The sequence below is a fragment of the Odontesthes bonariensis genome, chromosome 21 (assembly GCF_027942865.1).
Source record: "Odontesthes bonariensis isolate fOdoBon6 chromosome 21, fOdoBon6.hap1, whole genome shotgun sequence".
Classification (NCBI taxonomy): Eukaryota; Metazoa; Chordata; class Actinopteri; order Atheriniformes; family Atherinopsidae; genus Odontesthes; species Odontesthes bonariensis.
In genome coordinates, this window is record NC_134526.1 from 23,553,262 (window position 1) to 23,575,739 (window position 22,478).

General features: G+C 40.1%; 1 protein-coding gene across 3 annotated transcripts; it reads right to left on the bottom strand.

Annotated features, from left to right (window-relative positions):
* Window positions 1-8,326: 8,326 nt before the first annotated feature.
* LOC142370964 (interferon-induced very large GTPase 1-like) lies at window positions 8,327-21,126 on the bottom strand. 3 transcript variants are annotated; one of them, XM_075453513.1, is made up of 6 exons: window positions 21,102-21,126; window positions 20,902-21,010; window positions 15,465-15,502; window positions 14,700-14,793; window positions 14,161-14,198; window positions 8,328-14,064 (listed from the first exon to the last, which is right to left on the bottom strand). In XM_075453513.1, exons 3-6 carry the CDS (start codon window positions 15,492-15,494, stop codon window positions 9,196-9,198), a joined length of 5,031 nt encoding a protein of 1,676 aa, XP_075309628.1. In that variant the 5' UTR covers window positions 15,495-15,502; window positions 20,902-21,010; window positions 21,102-21,126; the 3' UTR covers window positions 8,328-9,195. The 3 variants fall into 3 exon arrangements, with proteins under 3 accessions (XP_075309627.1, XP_075309628.1, XP_075309626.1); XM_075453512.1 differs by lacking the exons at window positions 20,902-21,010; window positions 21,102-21,126 and adding an exon at window positions 16,770-17,223 and having other exon boundaries at window positions 8,327-14,061; XM_075453511.1 differs by lacking the exons at window positions 20,902-21,010; window positions 21,102-21,126 and adding an exon at window positions 16,770-17,223.
* Between the last annotated feature and the right edge of the window lie 1,352 nt (window positions 21,127-22,478).

Sequence of the window (22,478 nt, forward strand, 5' to 3'; positions counted from 1 at the left end):
TCCGGCTTGTTGGGATTATTGGCCAATCAGGTCTCACCATCCTAGTTATAAACGCTAGATGGTGATTCATGTTTTATGATTGAACCTGGGTGTTGAGTGCCATCCGCCCACGTACTGTCGTCACTCAGACAGATCGTCTCCCTCTGTGACCTCCCGTGTGTCTGGAACGTTCCTAGTAAGTTTGATTCTCACCTGTCATCAGTCTTGGTTGGATGTATATTAATGCAGCTTGTTTTGCCTTAGGTTTATGTGCTCGTTTCCAATAAGTGAATAAGCTTTACGCTGCCGCTTGCTTGGACCACCTGCCTGATCGGTATGTGACATCCGCATCCCAGAATGTCCAATTACTGCAATCGCTTAGTAACACGTTTTATTTATGCCCGGGATTCTAGGCTGGCTCCAAATCCGGAGTAATTGGGACATACTCTAAAGTTCTTGAAAAAATAGTTGCAGCTCAGCTTTGTGATCATTTACACAGAAATAATCTGTTTGAAGAGTTTCAGTCAGGATTCAGAGTGCATCATAGCACAGAAACTGCACTGCTGAAAGTTACCAATGATCTCCTCTTCGCCTCTGGTAGCGGACTTGTGTCTGTGCTTGTCCTGTTGGATCTCAGTGCTCCATTTGATACGGTCGATCACAGTATCTTATTACACAGACTTGAAAATGTTATTGGGATTAAAGGAACTGCATTAGGCTGGTTTAAGTCATATTTATCTGATAGATTTCAGTTTGTTCTTGTAAAAGAAGAATCTTCCTCACACACCAGAGTAAGTCATGGAGTTCCCCAGGGTTCTGTGCTTGGACCGATTCTTTTTACTTTATACATGCTTCCATTAGGTAACATTATTAGACAGCATGGCATAAATTTCCATTGCTATGTTGATGATACTCAGCTGTACTTATCTATAAAACCAGATGAACCCAATAGGTTTGTCAGACTACAAGCATGTCTTAAAAACATAAAGACCTGGATGACTCAGAACTGTCTGCTGCTAAATTCAGACAAAACTGAAGTCGTTATCTTTGGACCTGAGCGTTTCAGGGAGAATTTGTCTAGCTATATAGTTACTCTAGATGGTATTTCCTTGGCTTCTAGTTCTACAGTGAGGAACCTTGGAGTTATTTTTGACCAGAACTTATCATTTGACTCGCATATAAAACAGGTTTCTAGGACTGCCTTCTTTCACCTTCGTAATATTGTTAAAATCAGGAACATCTTGTCTCAGAGTGATGCCGAAAAACTAATTCATGCATTTGTTACTTCAAGATTGGACTACTGTAATTCTTTATTATTGGGCTGTCCCACATATTCTCTGAAAAGCCTTCAGTTGATCCAAAATGCTGCAGCCAGAGTTTTGACGAGAACTAACAGGAGAGATCATATTTCTCCAGTTTTAGCTTCTCTTCATTGGTTCCCTGTTAAATTCAGAATAGAATTTAAGATTCTTCTCCTTACATATAAAGCTCTTAATGACCGAGCTCCATCATATCTTAAAGATCTCATTGTTAGATATTTTCCTAACAGAGCACTTCGTTCCCAAACTGCAGGTTTACTTGAGGTTCCCAGAGTTTCTAAAAGTAGAATGGGAGGCAGAGCCTTCAGTTATCAGGCCCCTCTATTGTGGAATAAGCTGCCAGTAAATGTCCGGGAAGCAGACACCCTTTCCACTTTTAAGACCAGGCTTAAAACTTTCCTTTTTGATAAAGCTTATAGTTAGGGATGGCTCAGGTGATCCTGAAACATCCCATAGTTAAGCTGCTATAGGCCTAGACTGCTGGGGGGCCTCATCTGATACACCTTTCCTCACTTCACTCTCTTTATGTATATGTGATATTATTATGGTCATTAACTCGTGTTTCCCTGTTCCAACAGATATCCTTTGAATGGTGTTACAGTGCCGCCGCCGCGCCCCCCCCCCCCCCCCCCCTTCTGTCTTCTCAAACCCCAGCTGGTCGAGGCGGATGGCCACCCTTCCTGAGTCTGGTTCTGCCAGAGGTTTCTTCCTGTTAAAAGGGAGTCGTTTCTCTCCACAGTCGCCTCAGGCACGCTCAGGCCGGGAGATTGGACCGAAAAACAAAAAGTTTTCAGTGCAATCTGTTGGTTTTCTTAGCTAGGAAATTGTTTTTGAATTGGCTCTATATGAACGAATTGGATTATTTTATGAATTATGATTATTATTAATTAATTGAATTCCAATTGTCTTGAATTGGACTTACTATCTAAGTGCCTTGAGATGACATTTGTTGTATTTGGCGCTATATAAATAAAAATGAATTGAATTGAAATACTAAGATTAACATTAAGATCATGATGAACATTAAGATCAGATTTATTGTCATGCATTCATACAAAATTTGTCCTCCGCCTTTAACCCATCCAGGTTGCCACCTGTTTGACACACACGCACAGGGTCACACACTCAGAGACAGATGCCAACCAGGAGCGGTGGGCAGCCATGAAGCACGGTGCCTTGCTCAAGGGCACCTCAACCGTGACAAGGAGGTGGACTGACACCCCTCCAGCTATCAGTTCAACCAATCTTTTTTTTTGTGGCGAGAGTGGGAATCGAACCACCAACCTTCCAGTTATTGGATGACCGACAATAACCACTGAGCCACTACCACTTGCCTTACTGCCGCTGTGGCCTAAACTGCAGGAACGCTGCTGCTTTGCCTATACGCTTCATTTCTGTGACCTGGATTTTACGCAGCCTCTTGTTGCACGTTGCATATGGTGCCGATTGATTCGTATCATTGTTTGATAACAGATGACGCCGCTGATGCTTAAGAGATTGATTGTTTATTTTATGTTTTGTGTTAAAACTGCAAATATATTGTTTAAATTTCCTTTTTTTTACATAAACTTCTTTTTAATTAACTCTTATTTCAGGCGCTGAAGAGCTTCCAGTGGTGGGTCCTTCTGGTGGCAGAGTCTCCCTAGTGTTGTTGCATGTGTCGCACTTTGGGGTTTGGGCTGCACCACCACGTGATTGTGATTGAGAGTGTGATGTGTGCTGTAGGGTGATCTTGAGATGTCTTCCTCCTAACCTGCCTCCCCAACTGGTAAGCCTTAGCATTATTTTTACAGGCATTTCCTCATTGTTTTTAAACCATATCTGTTTTTAATAAAAAAAAATTCGTATTGGAACACGTCTACTGCTTTGGGTAAAACGGACCTGAGTGTCTTTGATTTTGGGGTTGCAACTGCAGCATCATATCACATTTTTGTTTAATTTATTTTTAATTAGTTCCCTGAGTGAAATTCCCAGGGTGGCATTGTCGGGTTTTAACTGTCATATACCCGTTGAGCTCGGTTCGCCACAATAAGAAAGATGAAGTGTGATTAAATCTATTTAGTAGTCTAACATCAATATTTGAAATGATACAGATTATCACATAGTCCTCAGATTAATATTAGAAATGTACACAACTGTTAAAAAAAGTGAACTTATTAACATTGTATGTAGTAATGTATTATTATAGAGGTATAGGCTAAATGCTGTGCTACCCAGCATCATTAAGTCCACTTTGATCATTTAAATATTCAATCCTAAACATCCTCATTCACTGCTGAACATCATGATTACACAGTGTTTAAAAAGTATAAAAAAATAATCAGTGTAATACTCCAACCACAATGTAGCACGGCAGGGGAAGGTGTAGGGCCAGGATGGACACCAAACCTCCTTCCTCAAGAAACTCAACACATCTTGTAGTTGAGCTGTGGCCATGTGAGGCGGCGACAAGGTAAACAACAAGGCCCAGGCCCAGGAACAATGCTCATCATTCCTGACTTCAAATATACCCAGATAGTCAGTGTATGAGTCTAAATATCTACACTTTGGAGACCCTGTGGATGCGTCAGGTGTTCTTACAGATCCCCTGTTTTCCTCTAGCTCTATCCAGCTATCTCTGTTGTTCAGACTGCACCTCAACGAGCCACTACACATGGACAGGCTGGGTGAAGTCACTCCAGGGCTCTGCACAGGCGTCTCTGTCAGAGCTATCTTCATCTTTTTCCTCTTCCCCTCCTTCCTCACTTTCATCTGCTGCCTGGCTGGGATTGGATATCTGCAGGGAGCTGGCATTGTCGATCAAGCTCAACACCTCAGTCATAAGAGACGGACCTAAATCCACTATGAATGAGGCGAGGGAGTCGGAGCGAGTCAATGTGATGCCGCTATTGTCTGGTGGGGACCCTTTAAGAACATCTCCATCTTGAAACTGTTGAAGTGTCTGATACTTACCAGCTGTGCAAGGGAGTTTTGGGTTAAAATAAAACATCCTGAGAATGACAAACTCCCCTGGTAGTGTGTCCAGGGGAAGCTCAATAGATAAGTACACACCATATCTGGGTTTTGTGTCTGTTGATGGGAACGCACAGTATCTTCAAAATCACGAAAAATGGGAAGGTTTTACCCTACTTAATAAGTGAAGCACCCACAGAGGGACAGAGATTTGTAATGGGAAATTAATTCTCATATGCATTGTACTGAGTGTTACTGTGTTGAACCTGCAGATGACCTCCTGCAAGATACCAACATATCCTGTTTTTCTCATTCCTCCTCACATTCATTTTTTGACTAAACTTGTGATATTCTGCAGGCTGTATGGGTTTGATTCGAAAGTCAGAAAATACGTCACCGACCACTTTGACCCATCTTTGCAGTCACTACACACTGCTGCCTGACAGCCTCTGATTGGTTAGCAAATTCAACAAATAGTGTGTTTATGCTTTTTCATTTATACGGATGCATACAGAGATGCTACCTGGTGTGCATGTGTGTGGTATATCAGTGGGTTGTCCTGTTCAAATGAAAGTCGGATGCAAAACAATTGCAGTTTTGGTGGCAAACTGTCAAATCTGATCAGCATTAAATCTGAACACAATCAGAACTGAAAATGCGGCGAATAATAAGAATGTAAGAATGTAACCAAAGGCTCTATTTGATCGTGGAAAACCAAAATCCATCCATCCATTTTCTATACCTGCTGAATCCGTCGGTCGGGTCGCGGGGGGGCTGGAGCCTATCCCAGCGGTCATCGGATGAGAGGCGGGGTGCACCCTGGACAGGCCGCCAGTCCATCACAGGGCCACACAGAGACAAACGAGACACACAACCACACACACGCTCACACTCACTCCTAAGGACAATTTTTAGAGACACCAATTAACCTAACATGCATGTTTTTGGACAGTGGGAGGAAGCCAGAGAACCCGGAGAGAACCCACGCATACACGGGGAGAACATGCAAACTCCACAGAAAGAACCAGCTGGGAGTTGAACCTGGAACCTTCTTGCTGTGAGGCGATGGTGCTAACCACAAGAGATCATATTCATGAAAAAAAAAATCAAATAGAATAAAAACACAATGTAGAGGAGATCTAGTAATCAGCACTGAATGAACCTGCCTGTAAGGCCATGTCTGTAACCCACAGTGAGAGAAGAGGGACATGAGATCAGCTGAGAGACTGAGGCCAGACTTTTTGACGCAGTCTTTGTCATGTTCTGAATTATACATTTCTTTAATTTAACTGTACAGCATTACTGGCACATGTATTGCTCTCTAATATGACATATATATATACACAAACAGACACAAACAGTGAATTAATCTGTGACAGTGATGATCATGATCTACTGTCTACTAAATAAACCATCATGTTTGACTACAATCATCACTACTACATTTTCTCTGCTCACTTTTAATGGAGATAATCTCTCCCCTAAGATGCTTTACATGAACCCCATGCTGGGAGTGATTATCTGTATTATCTCACCATATGTGCAGAAGGAATCATCTGTTGGGGCTGGGGAGCAGCATCCTCTGTAGGCACCCATTGGCAGAGTCTACGTTCAGCTGAGTCAGGCGTTTGTCTGTTTCTTTACTCATGTAAAGAAGAAAATCTTCTGACAACCAATGGCACATTAGTCTGAATTTTCACAGCTCAAATGAATAAAACTAATTTTATGACATGGTATGTTAGATTTATAAGTTTTCATAATTTTTCTCAAAGTCAGGATTAAATGTTTGGATTTTGAATATTCAGTGGGAATATTTAAATGCTTCTCAAAATGCTGCTGATGTTAAAAGCCGTCAACATCCTCACATCCAATGGACAGATGGCAATTTAATCATTTTCTTTTACAGGAGATCATATTTATGGACAACAGACTGTTCCTCAACTTACAACTGCACATTTCTGGGAAGCATTGATTCTATTAAACTTTACCAATAACAGTGTGAGGCGTGTAATCTATGGTGAAGCCATCAGCTGCAGCTGAAAACGGCTACATATGCCGTTTTCATATGCCCCTGGCTGCTTCACGCTGGTTTGTTTGAAGAAGTTGGGGGGGGGGGGGGGGGGGGAGAGAGAGATTCCCAAAGACGTAGCGGGGAGTGTGCTTCGGCTGTATTTTCCGCACTGGAAACTAGTCCCCAAACCGACATGAGTAAAGCAAGCCTTCTGTGTAGATTTACACAGTCATTTGCACTCGATGTGAAAGTACACCACTCACACAGTAATTAGAAGGTAAATCAAGTAAATTAATTCACGTTGGGCGAAATATTTCGATTGGCTACGCTGGCGACGCTAGCATGTATGTATTACGCGCAACCAAGCAGTGGTCAGTGCTGTGAGATTCGGACAATGCCTGGGTCGCCAGGAAAACGCTCCCACACACTGATTTATGTATCGGGAATGCGGGGATACACTTAATTTGGCCTGGGGGTGGCATATCCCTTTAAGCACATAGCACAACATACTGAGACATAAGACAGAGCCTTTCTCTGTGTACCAACATATTTAACGGCTTAAATCTTAATTCTGAACTTAAATTAAGCTGATTTCTTTATTTCATTTAAAAACAGAGGTTGAAACTATCAATTGCTTACCAGGCAGGTTTATTATGAGTATTATTAATATTCTGATATTTGGGGGCCTAGCAGCGAAGCTGCGAAGGCACCCATTGTGTTAGTAGCTTTTCTTATTATTATTATTTGGCTACTTTCTTCTGCAATTGAAGTCTATGGCAGCCCCATGAACGCTATGGTAAAAAGTTGTGAAATTTGGCACACATAATCAGCCAAGTGCCAAAGCCAAAGTCAAGAATTTTCATGCCCCAAGAGCGTACTCTCTAGCGCCACCAACACGCCAAAGTTGAAAGTGCATTCAGCCTAATAACTTTGGACTACTTAGTCCAAATTTCACAAATGAGGCATCGTTGGAATCCTTGGATCATGATGAGTCCAACGCGTATACTTAGATTTTCCGCCATTTTGAATTTAATCAAAAAGCTTAAAAAAGCATTTCAGCTCACAGAGATTGTCCAATTTTCACGAAACTTGGCACATAGACTCTTAAGACCAAGCGGCACAAAAGTTATCGTGTGGAATTTTTAATTAGGCTTCCGTTTTTCCATAAAAGCCAATCAAACTCGAGGTTGACGCCCCCAAACCGGAAGTGAGGCCATATCTTGGCAACCATTTGATGTTATGACGTCAAACTTATAACACAGACTCAAGACTATGACGGTAAGAGGCCCAAGAAGTTTGGTGACGTTCGGCCTATAGGTGGCGCTATATGTAGCAAAAATGCATTTTTGCTCATATCTTTGGACCCCTTGGTCCAAATGTCACAAATGAGGTACCGTTGGAATCCCTGAATAGAGACGAGGTCAACGTACCCCATGACGTTATCTGCGCCATCTGTGATTGTCCGCCATTTTGAATTGAATCGGAAACCTTCAAAAAGCATGTCTGGCCACTGAGAGTGTCCAATCTCCACGGGACTTGGCACATAGAGTCTTCAGACCAAGCCGAACATAAGTTATCATGTGGATTTTTTTATTTCACTTCCGTTTAACCGTGGCAGCCAATCAAACTCTACGCCGACGCGCAAACGGGACATTTTTGAAAGATGAACTCTCTGCGATGCATTGATGTATCGATGCCAAACTTGGTGTATGGACTCACGACCCCTTCCTGAGCAGCCCAAGCCTTGCCTATTGTGCCGTTCTGCTAGGCCCCCACATCGCTGCTTGCAACTATATTCTTTCATTGCCATTACTGCAATGATTATTTAGAATATGATAATGGATGTTATTTGTTTCTATTTTTTCTGTATTTCATGAATCCATAAAGTTGTTTCACAGAACATTCACACACAGTGTTTTGTGTCAGTGTTGTTTAACATTTGTCTTTGCTTCTCTATTATGTGACAAAAAATCTATTTATTACATTAAAAAGAAAAGATCTTTTCAGAAAGAGATTTCTTTGGATTTAACTTTATTAAGTCAAAATATGCTGATTATAACATGGGCGATATATCATTTAAAAGGATATCAAGTACATAACTGCTGAATATAACATGAGAACAAAGCCATTCATCAACTGAACAAAAAACTAAACATTCAGTGAACAAAACTTGATCAAAACAAAAGATTCACAGAAAAAAAAGAAAAATGAAACTTTAAAATGTTGAAATAAGAAGTTTGCTGCTGTGGGGCCAAATACTTTCTTACATGAAAGCTCACAAAAATGCCACAATTCAGATATGCATGTTCTTTGTTATGAGACCAATACTATAAGAAACAAAATGGAAAAACTCCAACAAACTGTGGCTCACGTATCCTCTTTCAAATGAAGTAAATGTGATGAACTCAGAAATGATCTTTTCATTTCTTCTTTGAATTCACTGGTGATGATTTTTCATAGTGTTTGAAACAAAGAAAGTGAAAAACATCGTATGAACTCAAACTTCTTATTCTGATCTCTTAAACATGACTCAAAACCAAAAAGAACTTGGTACATATATTCATTCAGACAGGGGAAGAGAGAGATGAATGAATTCTAGAAAGCAAAATGAACTCTGCACACAGTCTGAACTTGCATAAAGCATGGATCTGTCATATTTAAGTGTTAGACCTTCACAAAATATCTTCATTCTGATCTGTGCCATCATTTTTATCATCATCTTAAAATGAATCACTGATAATCAGACGGACCACATGTTGAAGTTCCCTTCAAGCCATATTCACAGATCCTTACACATCACAATCTAGCATAACTAACTCTGTTTAGAACTGAATTAAACTTGACCAGATAATATGTGGTTTATTCTTGGCTTCATCCTGAATATTTCCATCTGCTTAATCGAAGCAGAAAGAGCTACAATTTGCTGCAGTTTTATCACAATCTGCACATTTCATCCAGACTTTCAATAGCCTCTTTTTTAGTGTAGTTTCTCCATTCACTGGGAATTTCTCCTCTGCCCTGGAATTTCAAGTCATAGTGGTCTTCCAGTTCCTTTTGAAAGTGACAGACAAACCATTTCCAGTATGCCAGCATAGATGCATCCGCTGTAATCCTCCATGATGCATACCTCTCCCCAGCAGTTGGATACTGTTTGTAAGCGATTCTCCCCTCTGAGTCATGATTGGGGCGGAAATATCTGTCACTTCCTACTAATGTGGTGCAGAAATCAATGACCAGATCCACTGTGCCTCTTGTGTGCCATCCTTCAACTCCAGAGGGTCGATGAAAAGGAACATTGTGTTTTTCAGGACTGTGATCCTTAAGGGTGTTGATGCAAACGGCTGCACAGAATGGACATCGTTCCCAGCAGCAGTTACACAGCTGATCAATGAGAATTTGGTCGGGCTTCTGCCTGCACTCCTGAACCATCTCCAGAGAGAGGCGGCTCATCTCTTTAACGATACACACAAGGCCTTTCTCTATCTCTTCTTTAAGAAAATCAAAATTGTTGATGTCTCTGAAGTTTTTACAACAAATGGTATCAAATGCCAGCTTGTTCAGTAAAGCAGAAAATTCCTTCATCCACATGTCTACATCTCCTGACTTCTTTTTGACTTTCTCCGTTGCTTCATATAAAGCTTGACTGGCGAGCTTGCTGATGTCGTCTGCGTTTTTCTTGAGTATCTTCAGTCCTTTGTCTTTGTGATCTGTGAACATGTATTTTTTTACTTCTTCTTTTATAAAAGCCTCTACTTGCCTTCTTGGATTTTGTATGTAGGTGATGAATCTACTGAACTCCGCTTTCTCTGCGAGAGACGTCAACACGTGTTTCTCCAGGTTCAACCTGTTCCCACTGAATGCTGGGTAATTGCACCTCATTTCTCCTGCGAGATCAACAGCAGTCATGTTGCAGACAGCCTCGTGGACAGAAACCTTCAGTTTTTCACAGATCATTTCTCCAAACACCACAGCAGATGAGTTACCTTTGCAATAGCTTCTGAAAATGTTGTAATACTCCTTTTTCTTGCTGTCCAAATATGTGAGAGCATCATTGTTGCGTTTGTATGTGTTGTGAGACTGTAGAAGCCAACTTGCTGTCCTGTCAAAAACATACAGTGAGAGATCAACTGTAAACTCTTTCTTAAATGTGAATTTCTTGCCTGATTCAAATTCTGTCACTTTCTTTTGAACATGTTTGGCCACTTCTTGCAGATAAGTTGAACTGTAGCCTCTTGTTGCAACAGGTTTGTTCTTGATGGTCTCCAGGGATTGCTGTTCTACATCATTAATGAAGGATCTGATCAATTTCTGTTCTTCATGTGGAAAAGGATTCCTGGATTCATTTTGTCCCACATTTTGTTGTGCTGGCGAGGCAATTCCTATCATTTGTTGGAAATAACCGAATGCAGATGCCATGACACCTTTGCCTTGTCTGCTTGTATCCTTGGTTTCCCTCTTACTTTCTTGATATTGTTGACTTTCACTGTGGAGTTTTTGATACTTCTTTTGGGTTATATAACCAAAGTAATTCCCAGCTTCTGACAGGTTTTTGTATCTCCCATTCCTATTTGACTCATTGATGAGAGACCATTCAGTCCCAAGGTCTTGAAGGACAACTGACTGATCTTCTTCCATGTTGATGTCCTCAATGGGTTTCGTATCTGAGGTTAATTCAGTAACCCAGTGACTCCAAACAGAGTCAAACTGTGCTTTGAGTTCTTCTTCATCTTTTACCACATCTTTTAATGTGTGTGCAAGTTCTTTGCTCTTTTGCAGCAGCTTGGTCTCAAACTCCACCTTCTTATTGTCCATCTTTTTACGAGCATTCTTCTGCTGAATAACTTCATCCAGTTTTCTTTTCACTCCTCTAATATGCTCCTCGTGAAACTCCTTGATTTTGTTCTCAAATCGGCCCCGCCACTGAACCAGGATTTCTTTGTCACTGTGATCCTCAAAGTAAGCCGTCATATTTTTCTGAATTTCCTCATATGTTTTGCTCATTTCTTTGGAAAGATAACTGAGCTCAACCTTGTCAAGTTGTCCCTTTTCAATTCTGGGATAAAGCTGGTTTTCAATGGTCAGCATCTCTTTCCTCAGGTCCCAGGTCCAGTTCCCATACTGAACCTCAAGTTTTCTGTACACTGCAATTTCTTGCGTGTTTTTGAAACTGAAAACAAAGTGTTCATTCATCAATGCCTTCCACAGGTCCTGAATTTTGCTGCTTAAATGGGACAAAGTGATCCCAGCAGACTTTGAGGCCTTAGATAGGATGGTTTTCTTCAGTTCTTGGACACTTTCACTGTAATCAGGATTTGGAGGTGCCATCGGTGGACTTCCCTCCCATAACTGGGCAAAGTATTTCACATCTTCTTGCACATCAAAAGCAATGACATCACTGAAGCACTCAACATCACACACCTCCTCTTTGGCAGCTAGTTGAGCCATCTTGTCCAGTTTTTCTTGCAACCGTCTCTTTCCATCCATGTTTTTCTCTGCAGCTGCGATATCTGTAACATTCTGGTGAACAAACACACAACTTGGAGAAAGCTCAACTTTCTTCATCCTCATGAAAGCCTGAACAACAATCTGCAGGACATCTTGCATGTCAGCTGGATTCTCACCAAAGATGTTGATCAATGTCATGTTTCCCAAGCCAACAACAAAAGTTGCCAGCTCGTTGTCATGGTGAAGAGTGGCGTTACCGGCCAACTCAAGAGCACGCAGTCCTTCAGTGTCAACTACTAGGACATAGTCAAACTGGAAACCTTTGAGTTCCTCTGACAGTTTGACCAGCTGCATGTAGGCACCTTTGGTGCACCTGCCAGCACTCACTGCAAACTGCAATCCAAACATGGCATTCAGCATGGTTGACTTTCCACTGCTTTGTACACCCAAAACTGACAACACAAACACTCTCTTGTCACCCAGTTTCTTGATGACTTCTTGTAAAAGACTAGAGATCCACATCAAAGGTACCTGACCAGCATCGCCATCCATCAGCTCCATCGGGTGTCCTGATATCATCAGATCTGCAGCCAGCTCAGGGTATTTAACCCAGTCAGCCTGTTGGCTGTGCGTTTGTTCCTTCTGAGATTTATGGGCTTCGTAGATCTGTCCCATTTCTCTAAAGATGTGCTCCAAGCCAAATGTTGCTGACTGCAGCTTTTTTGATAACTGCTCAAGCTCAGTTTGTTTGTTCTTTAGCAGAGCAGATTTGTCATGTTTCTTTTTCAAAGTTAAAACCTCAGACCACGTTTCGTCATAGTTTTGGAGAATTGAAGAAAGATCATCTGTGGAGAGGCCATCTATTAGGATCTGAGTCCACTTAAGAAAGTATTCTTTGTCTGTTGGTGGCAAACCCACGAGGCTTTCAGTGAATGACTTCATCAGTTCACTGTTGGAAACAGCACATTGTTTCTGTCGAATGTGCACGAGTTGCTTTTCTTTCTGACCTTTTTCCTTCTCAATGTGACCTTTCAGGTGATACAGTTCTTTGTTTATTCTGCACCAGTCATGCCAAAGTTGGCCTTGACAAGGAAGAAATTCATCTTTGATCTTGGAAACATCCATCCCCTGAATCAGTTTTACTATTTTCATTGCAGCAGATTTCCCTTTCTGGCAGTCTGTGCCATCTTCATCCACTCTGATTCCAGACACCTCGGCCATAGATTCAAGCTGGAAGGATTTATAAGGTGCAGACAAAAGTTTTCTGATTATGCCTTTCAGCTCTTCAGAAACATCTGACTGGCTTCTGTCTTTCAGCCCCAGTTTGTATTTTTGTGCTTTCGTCTGAGATGCACCACAGTCACTGTCAGCAATGAGAATAATTAGAGGCTTTGGAGACCTGTAAAGCGTTGATATGACTGCACTACTTCCATGGCTTTTTTCCAGAGTTGGTACCAGAACAACAATGACAGAAGATTTTTCTGTCAGTATTTCACGCTGCTTTTCAATTGATAGAGAATCTCCATGAAGATTACAGAAGGCAATGCAGTCATTGAATGACTCATTGGGTTTTCCTGCAGGGCAGTACCAGGCGATCTCTGCCACACCATCCATCAAATGACGAGACTTGGTGCTACCTGGACAGTTTCTGTGGAAGAAGGCGCTGTGGCGGTCGTTGATCAAAGTGTTCATGAGCTGAGATTTAGACTGAGACAGTGAACCCAGGCGGAAAAATGACACCAGGGGTGTCTCAGCTTTGCAGATGGGCATGCTCTTCATGATTGGCTTGGAATCTTCTTTGCCTTGATTGGATGTTATCTTCCATGTTTTTGTTATTTGCCTGAACGTCCACAGAGGACACTCAATGTCCATTGTGATGGGGTCAGGAACAAGTAAAGGTAAGGCATACTGGCACTGTGACACCTTTGTGATCATATTTTGCTTCAGGAAGCTGTTTGAGCAGTGAAATACTGCCATTTGAACATCCATAGGGTGCACGTGAGCCTGTTTTGATTGATCAATGTCTACACTGGTGCTAAAGAGAGCATCTAAGTCACCATCATCTGCATCAACAGTGTCAGATGTTGGAAAAGACTCTGAATGGCTCACCTCAGAACCATCTTGCAGTACAGGGATATATCTGGCTCTGTGATCTAATGTCATTAACCTCTGAAGAAAAGTATGAGCCAGATCTTTTTCAAGTGTATCATTGCTCTGCCTCACAGGTGGACCTATTTTAAGAAAGTCTGCTGGTGACATCTTGTGTGGACATTTGTCCTGAAGGTGAAGTCTGCTGAGCAGCATTTCAGTTTCTTTTTGCTGTTTCTTTCTGTTTTCTTCAGAGATGTCCAGCGTCTGCTGAAAATAATAAATCAATAAATTATATTTTACTGTTTTCTAAATAATAAATGATAGATTATCCAAAAGATTACGTGCAATAAATAAGTGACTGACCTTTATTTCCTTTCCACTTATATCCATGTTGAAAGTACCTGCAGAAAAGAAATGATTTACCAGATTACCAGGACAGATCAGTGTGATGTGGAATTAGACAGTAATAGTAAAAAACTGTTGACACACCTATACTAAAATATGCTAAACTCGACCTAAAAGACCAACAGTGAACAACAACAACAAAAGAACTTTTAAACACAACTAGGTTTCATATCAAAGGGATATTCTTTTTCTTTCTTTCTTTTTTAAAAAATTAGATGGCATTTGGTACCCTCTCAGTTTGGAAAAGCAGGGAGGAAATCTAACAGGGGAACAGAGCTCACAGCTAATCAGAATAGGACCTTCAAAAGAGCTCATTTCTAACCGTCTGAAACAACTCAAACCGTAAATTTTCCTGTACTCGAGAAACTTTCTTCACTACTTAATGCTTAATGCTAATAAGTGTTATTTCCCAGCACCGTTCTAGAATGTGGAATGTATAACAATAGTAGTTTGATCTTGTACCAATTGTACAATTCAAATCTTTCAGGAAATGCTACCTTTCTCCTTTGTTTCATGTGGAACAGATTTGATTTCAGACTGTCCTGGTGTGTTGTCATCATTCTTCTCTGAGCGTTCAGCACCATCATGTTCCTGTAATGGATCACAGGAAGAAATGTACACATTTAACTTTACTTATGAAGAATGACTGTCAGGAATAATCACATCAGCAAAATAAAACAATTATTAGACAAGCAGGCAATATCGAGTTCAGTACTTTGATATTGCCTAGGCTAAAGAATAAAAGAGATTTGTAAATCTTTTTTTTTTTTTAATATTCTTTCTGAAACAACATTTTTGGAATTGAGGTTACAGATGTGTGGCTGTTTAGTTCAGTAAATTGCTTTTTGCTTTTTTCAGTAGAGTGCTTTTAGGTGAAGGTTAACAGAATTCCCAAGCAATAATTCTGAAATCTGGGCAAAATGTAAATTTTTGATGAAAGCATTAAAATAGACTTATACTCTACTAAGATTTCACCTCTGAACCAAATTCATCCCAATTTTAGCCAAGATGTCTATGGACCTTAAAGATGTTTTTATGACACATTTTCAGTTGAAAAAATAAATAAATAAAAAAGACTTGGTGTGAAACATCTAAACTGGAACACAAAATCCATTTATTCAGTTGTGTCTAGAAACAAATAATTGTCTTTTTTTTTCATGTAACTGAAGGTTCACCTACCAAAGATTAGATAAAATAAATAAAAACGTGACAAACTCTGTACTAAGATTATATGAATGAATCACGACATAAGTTAAACTTACCTTTGACTTGATTTCAGTGCCCGTCTTCATTTCTTCTGCTGCACGATGATGAAGGAAAAAAAGCTGATTGCATTAGTCTAATTCTTGAAAAGTGACAATTCAAAGCGCAGCATCCTACAATCAGTGCATCTACAAGTATCTGTTCTTTAATTCCACAACTCTCAACCTCCCTGCATAACACTCATCCCACATATTTCTGTTGATACTACTGTGTATAGCCCTCTCACCCTCGATGTTTACTTATATATTTTTATTTATCCTGAATTAATTTTACTCCATTTTATTCTTATTTTGCTACCTTGAAAAGTTGAGCTATTTGCAATACACATTTCACTGCTGGTGCACGTGCACAGCAGCAGGGGACAAATAAAGATTCTGGATTCTTCTCGATAAAGTTTCTTGAGTATGACATCTGCTCTGATGTGGAAACAGTGTTTCCTTCAATCCCCTGTAGGGGGCAGTAGTGCATAGGGCACCATTATGGGTCATATTTAGGGGAATCAACAAATGACACATGATTCCTAATAACTGGAGGACATATTGTGCTCCAGAAATTGAGGATTTCTTTTTTTCCTCCTTTTTCGTTCACCCAACCACAGTACATAGTTACAGTTACAAAGACTAAAAATAAGAATTAAAAATGATTGTAATTAGAATTGGCCTCATAGTCCATCACTAGTTAGCTTCTTGTAATGTTAGATTGGATGTGGTGTGCATTGTTGGAGGAATATGAAACCCTTGCAGTTCCAGGATGTTGATTACACTTTGCATCAAGTTGTCATAAAATATAAGACATAACAAAATATATTATTTGTTATTCTCCAAGAGGAGCTTTCTGCCCGTATATGATCACAGCAAAAAATATCCCAAATTATTTGGGGAAGGTTAAAGGTAGATTGCTGTTTTATCCCCACAATTAGACAGGTCTGCATGTGGTGTGGTAGTTAGCAGATTAATAGTTGATTCTAAACTGTCCGTAGGAGAGAGCGTGCTCTGTGTGGCCCTGTGATGAACTTGCAACCTGCCCAGGTTATACCCCACCTCTCCCACAATGGTAGCTGGGATAGGCTCCAGTGAGCAGAACTCCCTTTAGTGTTGATCTTATATTTTGTAATATTATAAACATTTTACATGCTTAGCTATGTGAATACAAAGGGCAAAATGTGGTATTTTTAAGCAGAAACTGTGCATTGAAACATGTTAGTTTGTCAGTACTCCTCCATCTTTTTCTGTATTTTTCCCTTTTAGTAATTTGTTAAACTTGGTAGAAAGTAAATTAAAGTTCTGTCCACACTGGAATCTTACCTGTTGTCACTCTTTCCTCTTTGTGGTTTTTGGGATCCAGCTGTTCTTTCTGCTCTTCAACATTTTCAAAAATCTGTCTGTTGTAGCATTGTGGGTTGTTTTCAGAGACAATGGCATCTATTTTTTCCAGAAGAGAAATGATCTCGTTTTCATCCATCATACATCTTGTACATGTGTGGTATCTTTTTTCAGAAAAACTACTCTCAGCTTTCAGGTCTGCCAGTGCACTTTCACAGCTTTCATCTGACTTGTGAATCACAACTGTCATTACATAAGAAAGATTTCCTTTGCCGAAACCTTTTTCTAACCACTGTATTCCTGACCTGTACAGGCTGCTGTGAAGGCCGTTTGGCAGCAGTAAGATAAAGGCATGGACTGCCTGAATGGATGGGATTTGGTCAGCATTTGGAAGACCAAGCATGTTAATAACACAGATGTGCTGACCACACAAATCATACAGTTTGGACGAAAACTGCTCCATGTTTGTTTGCTTGTCATGGTCAATTAAGATATTTTTTGATCCAATCTCAATGGAGTTGGTGTCACCCATTAACACAAGTTTGAGTTTGGGTATTACTGAAAAAGAGCTTCAGTAGTTAAACCACAGAGTTCATTATAATCTGCTGAGACTACAGCCCAAGTATGAGTTGTAAAATAAGCCTTCCAACCAATCATCCTAAAGTATTACCTTTGTCATCGCTTGCCTCAGATGCAGTTTTAGTTTCAGCCTCCCCTTCTGTGCTACTTTCACTCTTTTCTGAGAGCTGAGCATCATGAGGATCATTCACTGGATCACTCTAAGAAAAATGAGATTTTATTTGGTAATTAGTTTCAGTTTTGAACAAATTGGGAATATGATATATAAAATAGAAGCACAGTCAAACAACAAAATATCACATGGAAATGTATTTTTTTAAATTCAGGATTGCACATGTGTGTTGTGCAATAATCCTGACCTGATAGAGAAGAAGTCATCACTTAAAGGTAGGGTAGGAGATCCTGGATTTTGAGTCCAGCGAAGCTGCATTTTGAAAATACACAGGTAAAAAGTCCCAACCCTTTTCTTCACTTTCCCCCCGAAGGCACGCCTCTAGAGTACATGAACGCGCACAAGCACGAAGGTGCACGAGCGCTGTTCTGACAGCAAGCATCGATCGTTGCCGTATTTAGTATTTAGTATTTGGTATATGCTAACTATACGTTTAATAATGCTAGGTGCTAGCCAAGCTGGCTCTAGTTTAGCTTCCTGCCAAGCTTCTGGACACGTAAAGGGCAGATTATAGTTCTGCGTCTATCGTCTTGACGTGTTGCTTTGCTCTGGTCACGAACCACTTTTCATGTTATGGTTCTGCAACCTTGGTCTGGGGACGCACAGCGGTTTCCCCCCCAAAAGTATTTGAGAACTCGCGAGAATTTCGGTGGGCGGTGACGAGAACTTCAGCGGCGCCGGCGGAAGTTTTTATCTTTCAAAACAACAATCGCGTGTATGCAAGATATGGATCTGGAGTTGCTCGACATCGAAGAAGAACAGCTTATTTTATTGGAGTTGGCGAAAATGCAAAGGAGGAAGCCACACAGACAACCGGAAAGGCATACCAAGGACCAATCACAGCCGCTTTTGTCTGCGCACTTCCGTTGGTGGTCTGCGTGCGTCTGTCGCGTAGTCAGGATTTTTTTGAGGTGCACGAGAACGCGCGCAGAGCGTCTGCGTGGGGGAGTGGTCAAGATTTTGACGCTCGCAGAGGCTATGCGTCCGAGTGTCAGAGGCTTTGCGTCTGAAGCATAAATCAGGCTTAATTCGTTCAGGAAGCAGGGTACGCGCACAGGGGGAAGGAGGGGGAGGGAGGAGCAGATTGCAGTTTGATAGACAGCATCAGTATCCAATCATTGTGAACGGTCCGTTCACAATGATTGGATACTGTTTTTCCTAGATTGTACGTTCGAGAGGCCACTAAAACTTGTCATATTTGTGCCAAAACTTTTAATTAATTGGTTGCAATGGGGGTGTGAAGAGTATTTCAAGCAATATGTAAAAAAATGTTCCAGAAAAAGATCCCCTACCCTACCTTTAAAAGCTATGGAAATCGTTTGGGTTGTAAAACTGCTGTAAGGATATCTAAAAGAGGGAGAAAATATCTTGTTCTCACCTCGGTGTCATCATTACTCTCCAGGTGGACTGCAGGGCCATAAGAGAAAGCAAAGTACACATAGGATTGGTCTAATTTTTGAAAAGTGACAATTCAAAGTGCAGCATCCTACAATCAGTGCATCTACAAGTATCTGTTCTTTAATTCCACAACTCTCAACCTCCCCGCATAACACTCATCCCACATATTTCTGTTGATAGTACTGTGTATATTCCCCCACCCCTTAGATGTTTACTTATTTATCTTAAATTTATTTTTCCCCATTTCATTCTTATTTTGCTACCTTGAAAAGTTGAGCTATTTGCAATACACATTTCACTGCTGGTGCACGTGCACAGCTGCAGGGGACAAATAAAGATTCTGGATTCTTCTTGATAAAGTTTCTTGAGTATGACATCTGCTCTGATGTGGAAACAGTGTTTCCCTTCAATCCCCTGTAGGGGGCAGTAGTGCATAGAGCACCATTATGGGTCATATTTAGGGGAATCAACAAATGACACATGATTCATAATAACTGAAGGACATATTGTGCTCCAGAAATTGAGGATTTCTTTTTTTCCTCCTTTTTTGTTCACCCAACCACAGTACATAGTTACAGTTACAAATACTAAAAATTAGAATTAAAAATGATTGTAATCAGAATTGGCCTCATAGTCCATCACTAGTTAGCTTCTTGCAATGTTAGATTGGATGTGGTGTGCATTGTTGGAGGAATATGAAACCCTTGCAGTTCCAGGATGTTGATTACACTTTGCATCAAGTCGTTATTAAATAAGACAAAACAAAATATATAATTTGTTATTCTCCAAGAAGAGCTTTCTGCCCGTACATGTTCACAGCAAAAAAAATATCCAAAATTATTTGGGGAAGGTTAAAGGGAGATTTTTTTTTTTATTGTCACAATTAGACAGGTCTGCATGTGGTGTGGTAGTTAGCAGATTAATAGTTGATTCTAAACTGTCCGTAGGAGAGAGCGTGCTCTGTGTGGCCCTGTGATGAACTTGCAACCTGCCCAGGTTATACCCCACCTCTCCCACAATGGTAGCTGGGATAAGCTCCAGTGAGCAGAACTCCCTTTAGTGTTGATCTTACTTTTTGTAATATTATAAACATTTTACATGCTTAGAAGCTTTGTGAAAACAAAGGGCATAATGTGGTATTTTTAAACAGAAACTGTGCATTGAAACATGTTAGTTTGTCAGTGCTCCTCAATTTTTTTCTGTATTTTTCCCTTTTAGTAAGTTGTTCAACGTGGTAGAAAGTAAATCAAAGTTCTGTCCACACTGGAATCTTACCTGTTGTCACTCTTTCCTCTTTGTGGTTTTTGGGATCCAGCTGTTCTTTCTGCTCTTCAACATTTTCAAAAATCTGTCTGTTGTAGCATTGTGGGTTGTTTTCAGAGACCATGGCATCTATTTTTTCCAGAAGAGCAATGATCTCGTTTTCATCCACCATACGTCTTGTACATGTGTGGTATCTTTTTTCAGAAAAACTACTCTCAGCTTTCAGGTCTGCCAGTGCACTTTCACAGCTTTCATCTGACTTGTGAGTCACAACTGTCATTACATAAGAAAGATTTCCTTTGCCAAAACCTTTCTCTAACCACTGTATTCCTGACCTGTATTGGCTGCTGTGAAGGCCGTTTGGCAGCAGTAAGATAAAGGCATGGACTGCCTGAATGGATGGGATTTGGTCAGCATTTGGAAGACCAAGCATGTTAATAACACAGATGTGCTGACCACACAAATCATACAGTTTGGATGAAAACTGCTCCATGTTTGTTTGCTTGTCATGGTCAATTAAGATATTTTTTGATCCAATCTCAATAGAGTTGGTGTCACCAATTAACACAAGTTTGAGTTTAGGTATTACTGAAAAAGAAAAGGGAAAAAAGGAGCTTCAGTAGTTAATCCACAGTGTTCATTATAATTTAATGAGTATGTGTTGTTAAATAAGCCTTCCAACCAATCATCCTAAAGTATTACCTTTGTCATCGCTTGCCTCAGATGCAGTTTTGGTTTCAGCCTCCCCTTCTGTGCTACTTTCATTCTTTTCTGAGTGCTGAGCATCATGAGGATCATTCACTGGATCACACTAAGATAAATGGGATTTTATCTGGTGATTAGTTTCAGTTTTTAACAAATTGAGAATATGATGTATAAAATAGAAAATATCTTGTTCTCACCTTGGTGTCATCATTACTCTCCACGTGGACTGCAGGGCCATAAGAGAAAGCAAAGTACACACAGGATTAGTCTTTGAAACAAAATACCTGAAAAATTATTTTCAAATGTTTAGATTACCTTCATCATTTGTCACAGAGCAAACCAGTTTGGTTTCAGATTCTCCCTCCCCTCCTGCTGGTGTGTCGTCTTTGTTTTCCTCCATCTTATCTGCTTTTAATCTTTAAAATACAACACAAAGTTTCTAATGAAACTGCCACAATACTTCAACACTGCAAATGTTCAACACCATTCAAAGTGTAACCCTGATGAATCCTGCCTGCTGATATTGGTAAGGAAATGTTCCAAATGCAAAAGAGTTGCAGACTTGTCTTTTTTCCTGTTTTATTTGGCATGAACAGAGAGGATGCATTTCAAACAACAGTGCACAAAACCGTCAGTGGGTCCACTTTAAATACGTAAATTGTATTTGGAGGAAAATCTTTTTGCTGAAAGGTGGATATCTGTTTTTGTTTCTATGTCTGATTTCCTGTATCAAAATCACTTGGAGGTTTGCTGAAGGCTGGATTGTACTTAACTTCAGAGGAGTGTTTGTTTCATGTTAATCTAAAAGGACATTCTATAAAAACCTTTGGACTGTCCCTTGGAAGGGCTCAACTGTGCTGCTGTTTAAAGAGGAAGTCCGGCTCAAAAGCAGCCCATTTATAGGGCGTATGCTTACGCAGGTGTTCAGATTTGTTTAGTTAGTACATATGGGATAAAATGAAAGGTAATTAAGACAAATACTGATCAATGTACAAATAAAATGTATATTTGAGTTAGATAGAAAAAATTGACCAAAATCAAATGTATTTGCTGATAACTTGTTACCTTTGATCTGTAGGTGTGACCTGATAAGCCAAGTTTAACTGTGAAGAGAGGACTATGCACTGCCAGTCAGAGGGGCAGTTTTCTGTGGAAACCACAGCTCAGTGTAATAAAGTGAGTTAGAACAGATTTGTGATGCAAAAGGTTTGTTTTAAAAGAACATACAAATCTTTTATTTGTTAGCATTAAATTAGAAGTGTTTAAATGTATATTCTGAGAGATGGGAAGTTTCCCAACACAATATCTCAATAAACCCCCCCCCCCCCCCATACATTTGACACTAATCACTTTATATGGACAAAGTGAACTGTATTGCACTACCATTTATTTTATTTTATCTTTTATTTCTGTAAATAAGTCATGTATTTTTCTTCTGTTTCTATTTCTTTTATGTTTTTATTCTACTTTATCTTTATACTGTTTTACTGTCTTCTGTTTCTCGGAGCCTTGCAAAGGAATCTCGTTCAAATGTGCATTGCAAATGTGTTTTTGAATGACAATAAAGTCTGTCT